General features: G+C 35.5%; 1 protein-coding gene across 1 annotated transcript in view; it reads right to left on the bottom strand.

Annotated features, from left to right (window-relative positions):
• LOC141401473 (cubilin homolog) overlaps nucleotides 1-13,112 on the bottom strand; it is a 49,266-nt gene extending 36,154 nt beyond the window's left edge. Inside the window, exons 1-11 of the mRNA XM_073981737.1 lie at nucleotides 12,527-13,112; nucleotides 12,284-12,387; nucleotides 11,565-11,964; nucleotides 11,272-11,508; nucleotides 10,459-11,211; nucleotides 6,568-6,891; nucleotides 6,347-6,512; nucleotides 6,075-6,286; nucleotides 5,680-6,023; nucleotides 5,503-5,621; nucleotides 52-232 (exon numbers count right to left, since the gene is read on the bottom strand). Of these exons, the coding sequence (XP_073837838.1) occupies nucleotides 52-232; nucleotides 5,503-5,621; nucleotides 5,680-6,023; nucleotides 6,075-6,286; nucleotides 6,347-6,512; nucleotides 6,568-6,891; nucleotides 10,459-11,211; nucleotides 11,272-11,508; nucleotides 11,565-11,964; nucleotides 12,284-12,387; nucleotides 12,527-13,060 (3,374 nt within the window). The 5' untranslated portion in view covers nucleotides 13,061-13,112. The remainder of the gene's footprint in view (nucleotides 1-51; nucleotides 233-5,502; nucleotides 5,622-5,679; nucleotides 6,024-6,074; nucleotides 6,287-6,346; nucleotides 6,513-6,567; nucleotides 6,892-10,458; nucleotides 11,212-11,271; nucleotides 11,509-11,564; nucleotides 11,965-12,283; nucleotides 12,388-12,526) is intronic.
• Between the last annotated feature and the right edge of the window lie 1,743 nt (nucleotides 13,113-14,855).

Genomic DNA, 14,855 nt, shown 5'->3' with positions numbered 1-14,855 from the left:
GATTTTATGATGTTGATGATGTTTCTTTGTGGCTCTGAATCATTAATTTACCTTATTTCCAACACATCTCCAGTACAAAAAGGTTCCAATGTAAAGTTATGCACTCGCAACTCTATTTTATGGCTTATGGGTGCCCTGATTGTCCAAACACAATTCAAATTCGTTGGATACATTCGTGGCCAATTTGGTGATTTAATAATGCCATACAAGGCCATATAATTACCATTGCAATCTGAAATATGTAATCCCAGCAAAATTAAATTAAAGTGATTCCATGTGAAATCATGATTTCACTGGTTCTTTTGCATGACTTCAAATGAAGTCGTGAAAGATCCGATCTTTTACATCGAATTATCATGAGTTCGAATTGAGTCGTGAAAGATCTGATCTTTTACATCGAATTATCATGAGTTCGAGTGGAGTCGTGAAAAATCCGATCTTTTTCATCGAATTATCATGAGTTCGACTGGAGTCGTGAAAGGTCCGATCCTTTTCATTGAATTTTCATGAGCGCAATTGAAGTCGTGAAAGATCCAATCTTTGTCATAATATTGTCATGAGTTTAAATAAATTGATAAGTACCCGTACAATAAATGATCAAATAATCATGTACCCGAATAGTAGTTTACTTGTAAAATTAATTGTTAAAATGAAAATAAAAGTCAGAAGAAAGTGATCGATAGTGGCAAATTTTACATATTTTAATTAAAAATACTACGTAAATTGTTATAAAAAAAGAAAAATATATTTTTTGTTTGGAAACCTTTTTCCTTTTTTCCTAATTAGTTCGCAAATTTTATTTCTGATTGCTGGTAGTCCAGATCCAATGCATTGGTGCAAAATGTCATGACAAAGAATTGGTGTAAGATGCCATGACAATGAACTGGTGCAAAATGCAGTTACAATGAATTCGTGAAAGCCTGTGTCACTCCATTGTAAATTTTATCGGTGATTCACTCGACGAATAGAATCAGTCGGTTTTGCCGACAGGGAAATACAATCAGCCCACTACTGTGCAAAAAAAAAAAAAAAAAACAGCAGGAGTAAAGGGTCTGAATTTACTATGAACTGATGCATAATGTTTTAAGGAAATTTCGTAGGTCAGAAGAGATGTTTCTAGTGCAATTTTTCAGGCTTTTTGGAGCAGGTATCATAAACAGTGTCGAGGCGCTAGGCTCCTCAAGTAGTTAAACGGAAAAGAGAAACATCATAAACAGATCCAACTACCACCACGGTGCCCTTGAAGCAACTTTAAATGGAGGGTGCTTACACCTGGCAAGTTTTTGCGGATTCAGAAACTACAAGGTTCATAGATGAGAAAAATCAAAAAAACAAAAAAATATCGCCGGAACGCTTTTTAAATAAATCGCGATTCAAGTTGACATTTATTTTCACGATTTTGCTTGCAAACCGCAATCCCTATCGAAATGAGACTAAAGAAAATGTTGAAGATCTGAAAATTCTCTACAAGATTGACCTTTATGGTAATTTTACCGTTATTGAGATTTACAAGTTCAAATTGGGACAATGCATTGACTGTATCGCTACCTTATATATATATGGTTAGGATGGTCGTAGAGAAAATCTGATTGGACAGGAACTCGTTATATTACAAAATAAATCGAATAAGGCCCAGAAATTTTTGCATATATTGCATATCGAGCATATTTTTACATATCTGCATAAAATGAGCATATGCAATACCATATGCAAAAATATATTCAAGGATTTGTGGTCTAAATATCCCACCGAAATGGCTGAAATTTGGTAATAAGTCTTCGTTAGGGGTATGCAACTTTACATCTAACATCTGTCCGCATAGGTCCACGTTTCTATATAGCCCCCATAGAACGGTACCTACTGATATTCGGTATTTTGAAAGTTGTATCCTCAATATCCCACCGAAATGACTGAAATTTGGCATTTTGTCTTCGTTGTGAGTAAAAAAATTTCCACCTGGAATTTGTCGGTATAGGTCCACGCCTTCATATAGCCTCTATAGAACGGTACCTCCGGATTTCTGGTATTTTGAAGGTTGTGCCGTAAATATCCCTTCGAAAAGGCTGAAATTTGGTATTAAGTCTTCCTTGGGGGTAAAAAACATTCCACCTAAAATTTGTGGGTTTAGGTTCAGGTCTTCATATAGCCCCCATAGAACGATACATCCCGATTTTCGGTATTTTGAAGGTTGTGGCTGTGGTTATACATTTCTCTATTTTATTGACTTGTCTGAAGAGAATTTCAAACAGAAAAATTGTACACACAAACATTTTTGTACCTATTATCGAAATATTTGTTGCATAAGAAAATATGTAAAATGCATAAATTTTGCATATGCAAAAATGTATGCATTTTGCATAATATTGCGCATTGCAATGTAATCAGAATCCAAAAATATGTCCAGTCTCAAAATTTGACATGAATCGTAGCAAAAATAGGGGTTGCACAAAATTCCGCTGTCTACTTATAAAACAAGCTCATACATGGTGCGTCTTAACTAACTTTAAGTGAAAACCACTTACACTTGGGAAGTTTTTGAGGAATTTGAAATAGCAATATTCATAGCATTCATAGATGAGCATTCATAAATAAATCTCGATCAAAATTCACATTTTTAGGGTTTTTTAGATTTTCGCGATTTTGCTTGGAAACCGCAAATCCTATCGAAATGGGGCTAACAAAAATGTTGAAGCTGTGAAAATTCTCCAGTTGATTGACCGTTATGATTTGTTGATAGGTTTTACAATTTTTGAGATATATAGATGTTCAGGTCACATTTTTAGCTTTTTTGTTTTGCTTGAAAACGGAAATCTTATCAAAATAGGGCTAGAAAGAATCTTTAAGCAGTGAAAATTCTCTACAAGATTGGCTCTCCTAATTCTTTCCTAGGTTGTACCATTTTCGAGATATATGTATAAGTTTAAGTTGGGAAGTTGCAGCCTAGACATTGTTTTATAAGGAGGTGATACAGTCAATGCATTGTTCCAATTTGAACTTCTATATCTCAATAACGGTGAAACCTATGAAATTATCATAACGGTCAGTCTTGTAGAGAATTTTTATAGCTTTAACATTTTCTTGAGTTCCATTTCGATAGGACTTGCGGTTTCCAAGCAAATGTCAAATTGAATCGCGATTTATTTAAAAAGCGCTCCGGCGATTTTTTTTTGATTTTTGTCATCTATGAACATTGTAGTTTCAGAATCCCAGGTGTAAGCACCTTCCATTTAAAGTTGCTTCAAGAGCACCGTGGCACCACAAAAAACATGTTGGACGACGTTTTTGGAACATTCGGGTCATTACAGAGGGAAGTATTAAGAATAAAATTATAGCTTTGGAAGTTCCAATACAGACCACAAAGACTACTAAAAACATTAGTGCGAGAGGTGTATGAAGGAATGACCCTAATTATTGGGAAATTTTGGGGTCCATATCTCAGTAATAGAGGAGGACGCGTATCGTACCGCGAGTAGTGCGTGTCCATGCCTTTTCAAAAAATGCCTAGTTTGTGTATGAAAGTGCAAAAATATTTTGGCCCGTGCATGTCCGTGCTAATGTTGTAGGCACGTATCCATCTCTACTCACAGAAGTATTGACTTTGCCTAAAAAAATATAAATAAAAACAAGTAAGCCAAGGCTATAGTCGGACGGGGCCGACCATGTGATACACTACACCTTTACCACTGGGAAATAGCTTTTCACAAATCAAAATTTCTTTATGGAACAAATAAACATATTGTAAGAAATAACTTTGTGGATTCGGGTACCGTATCAGACCAAGCTTAAATAATTATATAATAATTGTTTCACAAACATCTCAGAAGGGACAAGGGAGACTTCTCTCATATCAATGAGTGAGCGTACTCCGATTCATATTCGGTCAATGATATGGGACCCACAGCTTATCTCTTAGAAGTTTTATATGGCTGAGATACTCAGAAAATGTCGCAAACCTTACATTAATATAGTAGGCCCGTTATCTAGCAGACACGTGATTTGCATCACAGGAAGATCAGTAGTTCCATTTCCATATGTAGCCTACTTTGCCGGCATATGCCCTTAAGGAAATAAAATATAGACCAAAAAAATTTTTTTGGATTGTTCATACAAATGTAATGGTCCATTTCATCCGCTAAATAATATCAGATCATCATCCAAAATTGTAAGCATCTTCTTCTACCTAAAATTTTACCTCGTGCAAAATTTCGTGATTATTGAGCTATAAATGCGACCTCTAGCGTGTTTTTGATTACATTACAAACAAATAACTCGGTATATTAGACAATTGACATCAATAAAAAGGTCAAGCGTTCCTCTTCCAAGTATAGCTTACTTGCCCGGAATGTCTCTTCCAGGAAAAAGATGTAAGCTGTATATTAAAAATTTTCACAATTTTCACACAAAAGTTGTGGTCCATTTAACCCTCTAAATATTATCTGATCGTCATCTCAAATTGCAAGCTTCTTCTTTGTCATGTACTCTTACCTTATTTAAAATTTCGAGGCGATCGGATTATTATTGCGACCTACAGAGCAGCTACAAAATCGGATAAAAATTATGTTTTTGGTCCATTTCACCCGCTAAATATTTCACGATCATCACCAATTAAAATAGCGATCTATTCTGATGTGAAACCGACCTCCATACAAAATTTCGTGACGGTCGGTCCATAGTTGCGCCCTGGAGTTTGATTACAATTTATAATGGACAGACGGACACACGGACGGACGGACACACATCTCAAAATCGCTTTATCTCGCCAAGATATGAAGATTGGTATACCACATTGGGGGTCTCCGACGAATATTTCGCGGTGTTACATGAATTTTTACCAAAACAAACTTATAATACCCTTTCCACACTGTGGTGTAGGGTATAAATATAATAAAAAAATACAATACTATAGTCATAATCACATCGTCTACAGGCTATTAAATGTTCGAAAAAGGTTGGGCCAATATCTGCCACTCCTTTCGATAATCAACGTCCCTACCAACCATTTTAGTAGGTCGCCGTAGCATGTTTTGTTGTTTTTTAAAATTTTGTCAGGAAGCATGGACTTACCCACGAACAAAATTTACATCGGTTCAATACAAGAAGTAACTTCGATAAAAGTTACAAAACGATTGTCGAAAATTTAATTAAACCAAACTTTATTGAAATTGTAAACCTTTGCGATGGAGGTACTTCGAAAGAGTTGCCCTATATAAACGTTCTTGGAACTTGGTGTACGTTTGAGAGAACAGTCCTAAACTTCAACGAATCAGAAATGTGTGAACTTTTGAGGGGAAGCATCCGAAAGAGTGGAACGATAAAGTCCATATTCGAACCGTAACTAAGTTTGAAAGAAATATTATAGTACACGAAGTTTGAACCAAATCGTTTACTCTCGTCGAAAGTTTGAACGGACATGACTAGAGCAACTCTAAATGGTCTTGAGCGGATTTGACTGACTGATTGACGACATACGACATCGATTTATCTAGTCTGAATTACACTTACCTGCAGAATGGTCCACAAACTCGTATTGACCATTGCTCCAATAGACATAATTATCCGCTAGAATAGTAATAACATTAAAGCTGAAAGTCTCATCAATTTTCATGCCAAATCCTGTATTGCTGCGAAAGAAATAACTCTTATTACACATTTGATGTGATTCAGATAACCAGCACTCACTTCTTTAATAGAACATCTTTTTCGCCAGGTAATTTTCCAAATATTTTTATTGAATTATCAAAGTTCTTTATAGCAACGGATTGAAGGGATAGATGTACATATTTATTCTCGGGAGCTTCAAAAATAAATTTACATTTCCTTGATAGCTTTGAAAATGTTCCATTATTTTCAATATAGACGCCGCCGCAGAGTATCGGTTCAAAGGAATATTCAATGCGCAGACCTCGAGCATTTACCGCATTCCGTGTGGCATGGAAAACAATTGTCATTTTATTTAACTCCGAATAAAGTTCCATGGGAGCAGCTTTAAAGAAACGTTGGTTATTTGTATCGGAGAGTTGGACCTAATAATAACATAAATTAATATCACAATCGATCATATATATATTTCTTACCTCAAAGTATGTGTCTGTATCATTTTGAACTCCAACAGCGTCACCTGTTTGTGTGTTTGGCGGTAAAGATATGTCAGTGAAATTTGCCAAAACCACCGTTTTAGTTGGTCCATATATATGATAAATACAGGTAAGATATTCCGTATATGGCTCAGGATAATTCGGTGTTGTAATAATGCCATTATCCGGACCAAAATATCGAAATTCACAATCTAAAATGATAGGATGGAATTATGAATTATCCGATGACGTTATGGCATCGCAAGTTTTACCTCGAGTATACTTTATTTTAAAAGGAGTTTTGAGTTCTTTTGTGGGCAACTTATTTATGTATCTTATTAGTACAAAGTTCCTGGAACTCACAATAGGATCCGGAATTTCACTGCCACCACATGTGATAAGAAGCCGAGCATCTTCATCTGTTTTACCATCGAAAATCTGTAAGACAGCATTATTATAATTTCCAATAACATCATTTTCTGTTTTCCCATACCTCAATACTATGCAAATTACAATTTTCTTCATCGCTGAGATTCAATTCCAAAAAAGCAATTTTTATTTGTATATTTGTAGGTTGCCTTATCTGGTATAAACATATTGAAGGTTCTGATGGACCTAAAATTATATCTGATGATTTAGTAAGAATACTGCCGCAGTGTGGTATTGAAGATTCAACTTCATAATGCAATTGAAAGGAGGTGTCCGAACCAAAACCATCGGTATGAAGATGTAATTTAAGTTTGTTCGAAGAAGTTCGCAGAGGTTCAGGTGTTGTAGTAGTACAAAATTCTTTTGTTAATATATCGGCATCAAAGATCTGTTGGAATAAGGGAAAGTATTAAATAACCCACGCATATAGACATCGAAGGGTCTTGTGAAATATCATTAAAAAATCTACGCATATATTCATGGAAGAGTCTTCTAAAATATCGTTAAAACACCAACGCATATAGTCCCCGAAGAGTCTTCTAAAATATCGTTAACAAAACCCACGCATATGTAGTGTCCTTTAAAATATTTTTAAAAAATCCACGCATATAGTCTTCGAAGGGTCCTCTAAAATATTTTTAAAAATCCACGAACATAGTCCACGAGAAGTCCTCTAAAATATTTTTAAAAAATCCACGCATATAGTCTTCGAAGGGTCCTCTAAAATATTTTTAAAAATCCACGAACATAGTCCACGAGAAGTCCTCTAAAATATTTTTAAAAAATCCACGCATATAGTCTTCGAAGGGTCCTCTAAAATATTTTTAAAAAATCCACGCATATAGTCTTCGAAGGGTCCTCTAAAATATTTTTAAAAATCCACGAACATAGTCCACGAGAAGTCCTCTAAAATATTTTTAAAAATCCACGCATATAGTCTTCGAAGGGTCCTCTAAAATATTTTTAAAAATCCACTAACATAGTCCACGAGAAGTCCTCTAAAATATTTTTAAAAAATCCACGCATTTAGTCTTCGATGGGTCTTCTATAATATTTTTAAAAATCCACGAACATAGTCCACGAGAAGTCCTCTAAAATATTTTTAAAAATCCACGCATATAGTCTTCGAAGGGTCCTCTAAAATATTTTTAAAAATCCACTAACATAGTCCACGAGAAGTCCTCTAAAATATTTTTAAAAATCCACTAACATAGTCCACGAGAAGTCCTCTAAAATATTTTTAAAAATCCACGCATTTAGTCTTCGATGGGTCCTCTAAAATATTTTTAAAAAATCCACGCATATAGTCTTCGAAGGGTCCTCTAAAATATTTTTAAAAATCCACGAACATAGTCCACGAGAAGTCCTCTAAAATATTTTTAAAAATCCACGCATATAGTCTTCGAAGGGTCCTCTAAAATATTTTTAAAAATCCACGAACATAGTCCACGAGAAGTCCTCTAAAATATTTTTAAAAATCCACGCATATAGTCTTCGAAGGGTCCTCTAAAATATTTTTAAAAATCCAAGAACATAGTCCACGAGAAGTCCTCTAAAATATTTTTAAAAAATCCACGCATTTAGTCTTCGATGGGTCCTCTAAAATATTTTTAAAAATCCACGAACATAGTCCACGAGAAGTCCTCTAAAATATTTTTAAAAATCCACGCATATAGTCTTCGAAGGGTCCTCTAAAATATTTTTAAAAATCCACTAACATAGTCCACGAGAAGTCCTCTAAAATATTTTTAAAAAATCCACGCATTTAGTCTTCGATGGGTCCTCTAAAATATTTTTAAAAAATCCACGCATTTAGTCTTCGATGGGTCCTCTAAAATATTTTTAAAAAATCCACGCATTTAGTCTTCGATGGGTCCTCTAAAATATTTTTAAAAAATCCACGCATATAGTCTTCGAAGGGTCCTCTAAAATATTTTTAAAAAATCCACGCATATAGTCTTCGAAGGGTCCTCTAAAATATTTTTAAAAAATCCACGCATATAGTCTTCGAAGGGTCCTCTAAAATATTTTTAAAAAATCCACGCATATAGTCTTCGAAGGGTCCTCTAAAATATTTTTAAAAAATCCACGCATATAGTCTTCGAAGGGTCCTCTAAAATATTTTTAAAAAATCCACGCATATAGTCTTCGAAGGGTCCTCTAAAATATTTTTAAAAAGTCCACGCATATAGCCTTCGAAGGTCCTCTAAAATATTTTTAAAAAATCCACGCATATAGTCCTCGAACGGTGCTCTAAAATATATTTAAAAAATCCGCGCATATAGTCCTCGAAGGGTCCTCTAAAATATTTTTAAAAAATCCACGCATATAGTCTTCGAAGGGTCCTCTAAAATATTTTTAAAAAATCCACGCATATAGTCTTCGAAGGGTCCTCTAAAATATTTTTAAAAAATCCACGCATATAGTCCACGAGAAGTCCTCTAAAATATTTTTTAAAAATCCACGCATATAGTCCACGTGAAGTCCTCTAAAATATTTTTAAAAAATCCACGCATTTAATCTTCGAAGGATCCTCTAAAATATTTTTAAAAATCCACGCATATAGTCTTCGAAGGGCCCTCTAAAATGTTTTTAAAAAATCCACGCATTTAATCTTCGAAGGATCCTCTAAAATATTTTTAAAAATCCACGAACATAGTCCACGAGAAGTCCTCTAAAATATTTTTAAAAATCCACGAACATAGTCCACGAGAAGTCCTCTAAAATATTTTTAAAAAATCCACGCATATAGTCTTCGAAGGGTCCTCTAAAATATTTTTAAAAAATCCACGCATATAGTCCTCGAAGGGCCATCTAAAATACATTTTAAAAAAGTTCTCGCATATATTCCTCGAAGGGTCCACTAAAATACATTTTAAAAAAGTTCTCGCATATATTCCTCGAAGGGTCCACTAAAATACATTTTAAAAAAGTTCTCGCATATATACCTCGAAGGGTTCACTAAAATACATTTTAAAGAATCCACGCATATAGTCCACGAAGGGTAATCTAAAATACATTTTAAAAAATCCACGCATATATTCCTTAAAGGGCCCTTTAAAACACGTTTTAAAAAATCCACGCATATAGTCCCCGAAGGGTAATTTAAAATATCCTTAAAAAATCTACGCAAATGGTCCTCGAAGGGTTCACTAAAATACATTTTAAAAATTCCACACATATAAATATCGAAGGGCCCCTAAAATACTTGTTAAAGGATCCACGCATATATTCCTCGAAGGGTCCTTTAAACACACATTTTAAAAAATCGACGCATATAATCCCCGAAGGGTTAATTAAAATATCTTTAAAAACTCTACGCAAATGGTCCTTGAAGGGTCCTCTAAGATATCTTTAAAAAAATCGACGCATATAGTCCTTGAAGGGTCCTCTAAAATATTTTTAAAAAAATCCAAAAAACCCAAAATTCAAAAAAATCGAAGTGTCCCTTAAAATGTTTTTAAAAAACCACGAACATAGTCCTCGAAACGTCCTCTAAAATATTTTTAAAAAAGGGCCCTCTAGAATATATTAAAAAAAACCACGCATCTTCCTCGAAGGGTCCTCTAAAATATATTTAAAAATCCACACATATAGTCCCCGAAGGGTCCTCTAAAATATTTTTAACAAATCCACGTATGTAGTCCTCGAAGGGCCCTCTAAAATCTTTTTATAAAATCCACGCTGATATTCCTTGTGGGGTCCTCCAAACTATTTTTAAATAATCCACGTATATAGTCCTCGAAGGGTCCTCTAAAATATCTTTAAAAATCCACGATTATAGTCCTCGAATGGTATTCTAAAATATCTTTAAAAATCGTGAAAAACCACGCTCTAAAAATGTTCTCTAAAATATTGTTAAAGCCTACGTGATGATCTTCAAAATGTTTAATACTTAAAGTCTTCGGGAGTCCTCTGAATGAATTTTTGATTGTGATATTTGAATTTCACTTACCTTTAATGAATCCCCAGTACAATTTACCGATACACCCATTTGAATTTCATAGATTCTCAAAACAAAACGATAACCAAATGGTGCCGACAATTCCCATTGACAATCTCTGTGACCGGGTGTTTTACCTGGATAACCAGGTGAACGTATGATACCTTCATCTCCCGCTGCCAAATCCAAGGTATCTCCACAAACATGGACTTGTGATTTCCAAGACATATGAAAACCTGATTTCTGTGTTGCATTATCCGAACGAAACCAGAAAAATAGAACATGTTGTGATGACAAAATATTCCCTCCCAAAGGTAATTCATTGCCACAAAATCGTCCAATCAATTGTGCTGCTAATGAATTGCCATCATGAATCTGTAACCAATCATGGCTGCATTCAGGATCTTGTTCCAAATCGAATGTGGTAAATGTTAAATTCAATATTTGTCCGGGTATTGTGCGTATCATCCAGGCGCATCTTTCTAGGGGCGAATATTCAGTTGCTTCGTCTGATGGATACTTTAATTCTCCCGAGGGTTTTCGCTGTATCGAGGAGCATACACTACGCAGGACTTCACAATGTTTACCGGTGGTTCCCCGAGGGCAAGTACATTTATATGACTCTTCAGATTGGAGTTTACATGATCCTTCATTTTCACAGGGATTTGGATGACAGGCATCTTTTGTTTCACACAAGGCTCCCGAATACCCAAGTGGGCAGATACATCTGGTGCCGCGACCCATTGCAATGCAAGTTCCATTGTTCTGTAAAAATGAAAGTGGGATCGGAATTCATGTATTTTTCTCTTTTTTTCAAGGTTTTACCTGACAAATGTGATTTTTACATGAATCGGTAGTTGGAATAGTGTGACAACCTTCTGGTCCAAATCCATGGCCGAACATGCCATGAGCACACGTACAAGTGGCAATGTTTGAAATATATTCACATTTCGCTTGGGGATGGCAAATTTGTTCATCATCACATGAATTTGAGGGTGCCAAATCACAAGTGTGACCATCACCCAACCAACCCGGAGGACATTTTCCACATATATAAGAACCCTTAAAAGAACATTATTTGAAGGCTTTCTGTGACTCAAAAGCATCGGGAATCTTACCTCAGTGTTAATGCAACGAACTTGAGGCAACAAACTGCAACCACCGTTGTTAATGGCACACTCGTCTATATCGTAACAGTTTATACCATTTCCTGTATAACCCGCAGGACAGGGTCCACACTTAAAGCTACCGGGTAAATTGATACATTCACCATGACACGGATTCTTCGATTCTTCACATTCATCAACATCTACATCACAAACCAAGGATGCTGTGGAATTTGTTCCCACTGCTGTTGTATTTCTACTCCAACCTTGATAACAAAGGCACGTGTAACCCTGGTTGTTATTTGCCGGAACACATGTTCCATGTCCACATAATTCTTTAGACTGATCGTGTTGACATTGAGATATACGCAGGCGACAATGAGTACCTGAGAATCCCTTGGCACAGGTGCATCTAAAATGAAGAGGGGTAGAGTAGTGTCAATATAATATTGACAATAGCAATCGTAGGGCTTGTTTGATCATAATGTTCATCCTTATGAGCATCACCGAGACGGTCCTACCTAGTATACACCTTAGTGCCTAAGATATACCAAAAACATGATGTGTTTAGGACAAAATACAAACCTCTGCAGTCAAAGGTTTTGTAGCTGACTTATTGACAGAAACTCTCTATTTCGGAAATTATGGGAATCACTTCAAAGAGTTTAGAATCCTCCCCTAGTCACTATCTACAAACCAATATTTGTACATCAAAGTTAGTTCATACGTACTTGTAGCCACCCGGTGTATTGCTGCAAATGGCATTGTTTTGGCATCCCAAATCTGTGCCAGACAACAGATAACACTCGTCGACATCCTCTTCACACGTTTTTCCCTAAATGAATAAACAAATGAAATCGTATAAGGAAACGCCCCCTTTTTCGGAATGTTATTCGTAATATGTAGAAAGTGCTCATTTTAAAACAAAATTGATTTTTACAAAGTTCAACTAAATGAAAAACATTTATTCGTACCTTCCATCCCTCGGAACACTCACAGTGGTATCCTTTGTAGAGATCATAACAAGTTCCTCCATTCTTACAGGGTCCATTGGCTTCAGCGCATTCATCTTTTAAGATATTCTCTTCCAATAAGGATAGGCGTAGCATTAGGCTATGTAAACGTCGCAAATAGTGTCGTGATCCGCGCATTTGTAAAGACGAATATGTTGTATTTTGTAAATAAGTAAAACGACGCCATAACCTTGAAATATCTTCTCGAAGTGTATGAATATCATTTGTCAATGATCCAATGCTTAAGGAATTCGTTTTTGTGCTGGCTTCTCCATCCAAGGGGTTGTTGGCGTAACGTTGGCGTATCTTTTCCAAAATGTCAATATCATTGAAGAGTAAAGATGAAATCCCGGTCAAACGTAGACTAACATTTTGATTTTGGGCTGCTTGTATAATTAATTCCCCATTTTTACTAAAAACTTGAGGTTGGTGTTCATAAACCGCTGCCTTCGCTGCCAGTGGTAGTATTAGTAAAAAATTAACAAAGAACTGCATTTTAAAATTCTGACATTTTTGCCTTCATATAATTGCACTTGTTGTTTCTATAAAATTGCCAACTTTACTGATGGAAAACTGCAATCTGCATTCGTATTTATACCAGCATGGGTTCTTGTAATAAAATACAATTTTACAATCCCTCGGGGTGTGGTGAAAATAAATTATCGCATATTTTGTAAAACAAAACAATTATATCAACCAACAAGATTCTGGCTGCAATTTCGAATCAACTCTGTCGTGCCATGCATGTACAGTGGACACCAACAAGTGTAACAATTTTAGACGATATATCGCTCATTTATTCAAAGAGTGACATAACTCAAAAAATGTGTTTTGTGAGTAAGCAATTTCTATTTTTTCTACGACTTTTCCTTTATTTCATGCTGATATCTTTAAAAGTTAACGATTTACCGCCAGCGTTGCCGACAGTTTTTGGTCGGAAATCGTCCACAAAATTTGGAAAATCGTCAAAAATCGTCACCATGATCCAAAAATAGGTTTGGTTGCCGATAGTTTTGTCAATGAGACTGACAACATAAAATATACAACCCACTGCGATAAATATAACCCAATCTCACTTAAGGGGTTCTCCCTAGTTGGGCAGACCAAAAAACTCATTTTCATGAATTGTTTTCAACGAAACTACCAAATTTTTTAAAAAGTTCTTTCTCTCATCTGAAAGAGCACATCTTATACTACTTTTGTAATTTTTGTTGTTGAAAAATATTGCAAAGTCTTGTGGTAAATGGCTATCTGCGAAACACTTTTTTGTAAAAGCGTTTTGTGGTGCCAACGATAGTTCATAAACCAATGTGCCGATCATCGTATATTTTTGTAAGCATTTTAAGAACCTATTAATCTTGCTTTAAGGCAAAATAGAATTAAAACAACACAAACAAACATTGTTCCACAACATCCCATACGGGACAAGGGAGACTTCTCTCATATCAATGAGTGCACCCCGATTCATATTTAGCTCAATGATATGGGACCTACTATTTATCGCCGAGTCCGAACGGCGTGTCTTAAGACACCACTTATGGAGAAGTTTTTCAAGGCTGAAATACTCAGGAAATGTCGCCAACATTACTGAGGGGTATTTTGCCACCGTTGAAAAATGTTTGATGTTGCTTGGCCGGGGAATCGAACCCCCGACCTTCTGCGTGCAAGGCGGGCGTGCATACCATTGCACCACGGTGGCACCCAAAATAGAATTAAAAAAAAACTTTAAAAAAAATAAATGCCAAAGTCAAAATTTGGATTTTAACAAAAAAAATTTACCGTATGAAGATCGGTCAATTCGGTTTCGAGCTATCGTTGGCACCGCGTTTAAAGTATCTACGCTACATACAAAACTCAAGAACTTATTCCCTTCCAATTCTCATATATCACACAATTTTGCTCCGATCGATATGAATCTGCGGTATACTCTACTCTACCTGTACTTCAAAATAAGCCAATAATTTTATTTTTTGAAAGTTACCCCTAAAATACCGCTATAAAAACATCTTTCAGAAGATAATAGTTTTTCCCGTGATTATCGAGTTTGCAGTAATGCAGCAAGGTAAAGCTGAGTACACATTGTCAGTTTTGAATGATAGATTAGCTCAAACATCGCTTGCTTGACAGTTTGACGTTCCATGTTTGTACACGTACATTTGCTTGATGGGCAGTCGAAAATCGACAAAAACTCTCATTAAAGAGTAGTAGGAAGTATTTTATCTCGAAAAATTTTCAAGTAAGACTTTCTTCCATTAACAATCCAACATGAACATTTCCAGCTGATGTAAAT

Source organism: Musca autumnalis, unplaced genomic scaffold, assembly GCF_047663935.1.
Source record: "Musca autumnalis isolate F117 unplaced genomic scaffold, ASM4766393v1 scaffold_4, whole genome shotgun sequence".
In the NCBI taxonomy this organism is placed as follows: domain Eukaryota; kingdom Metazoa; phylum Arthropoda; class Insecta; order Diptera; family Muscidae; genus Musca; species Musca autumnalis.
The sequence above is the reverse complement of the archived record's forward strand: the minus strand, read 5'-3'. Positions and strand labels throughout refer to the sequence as shown.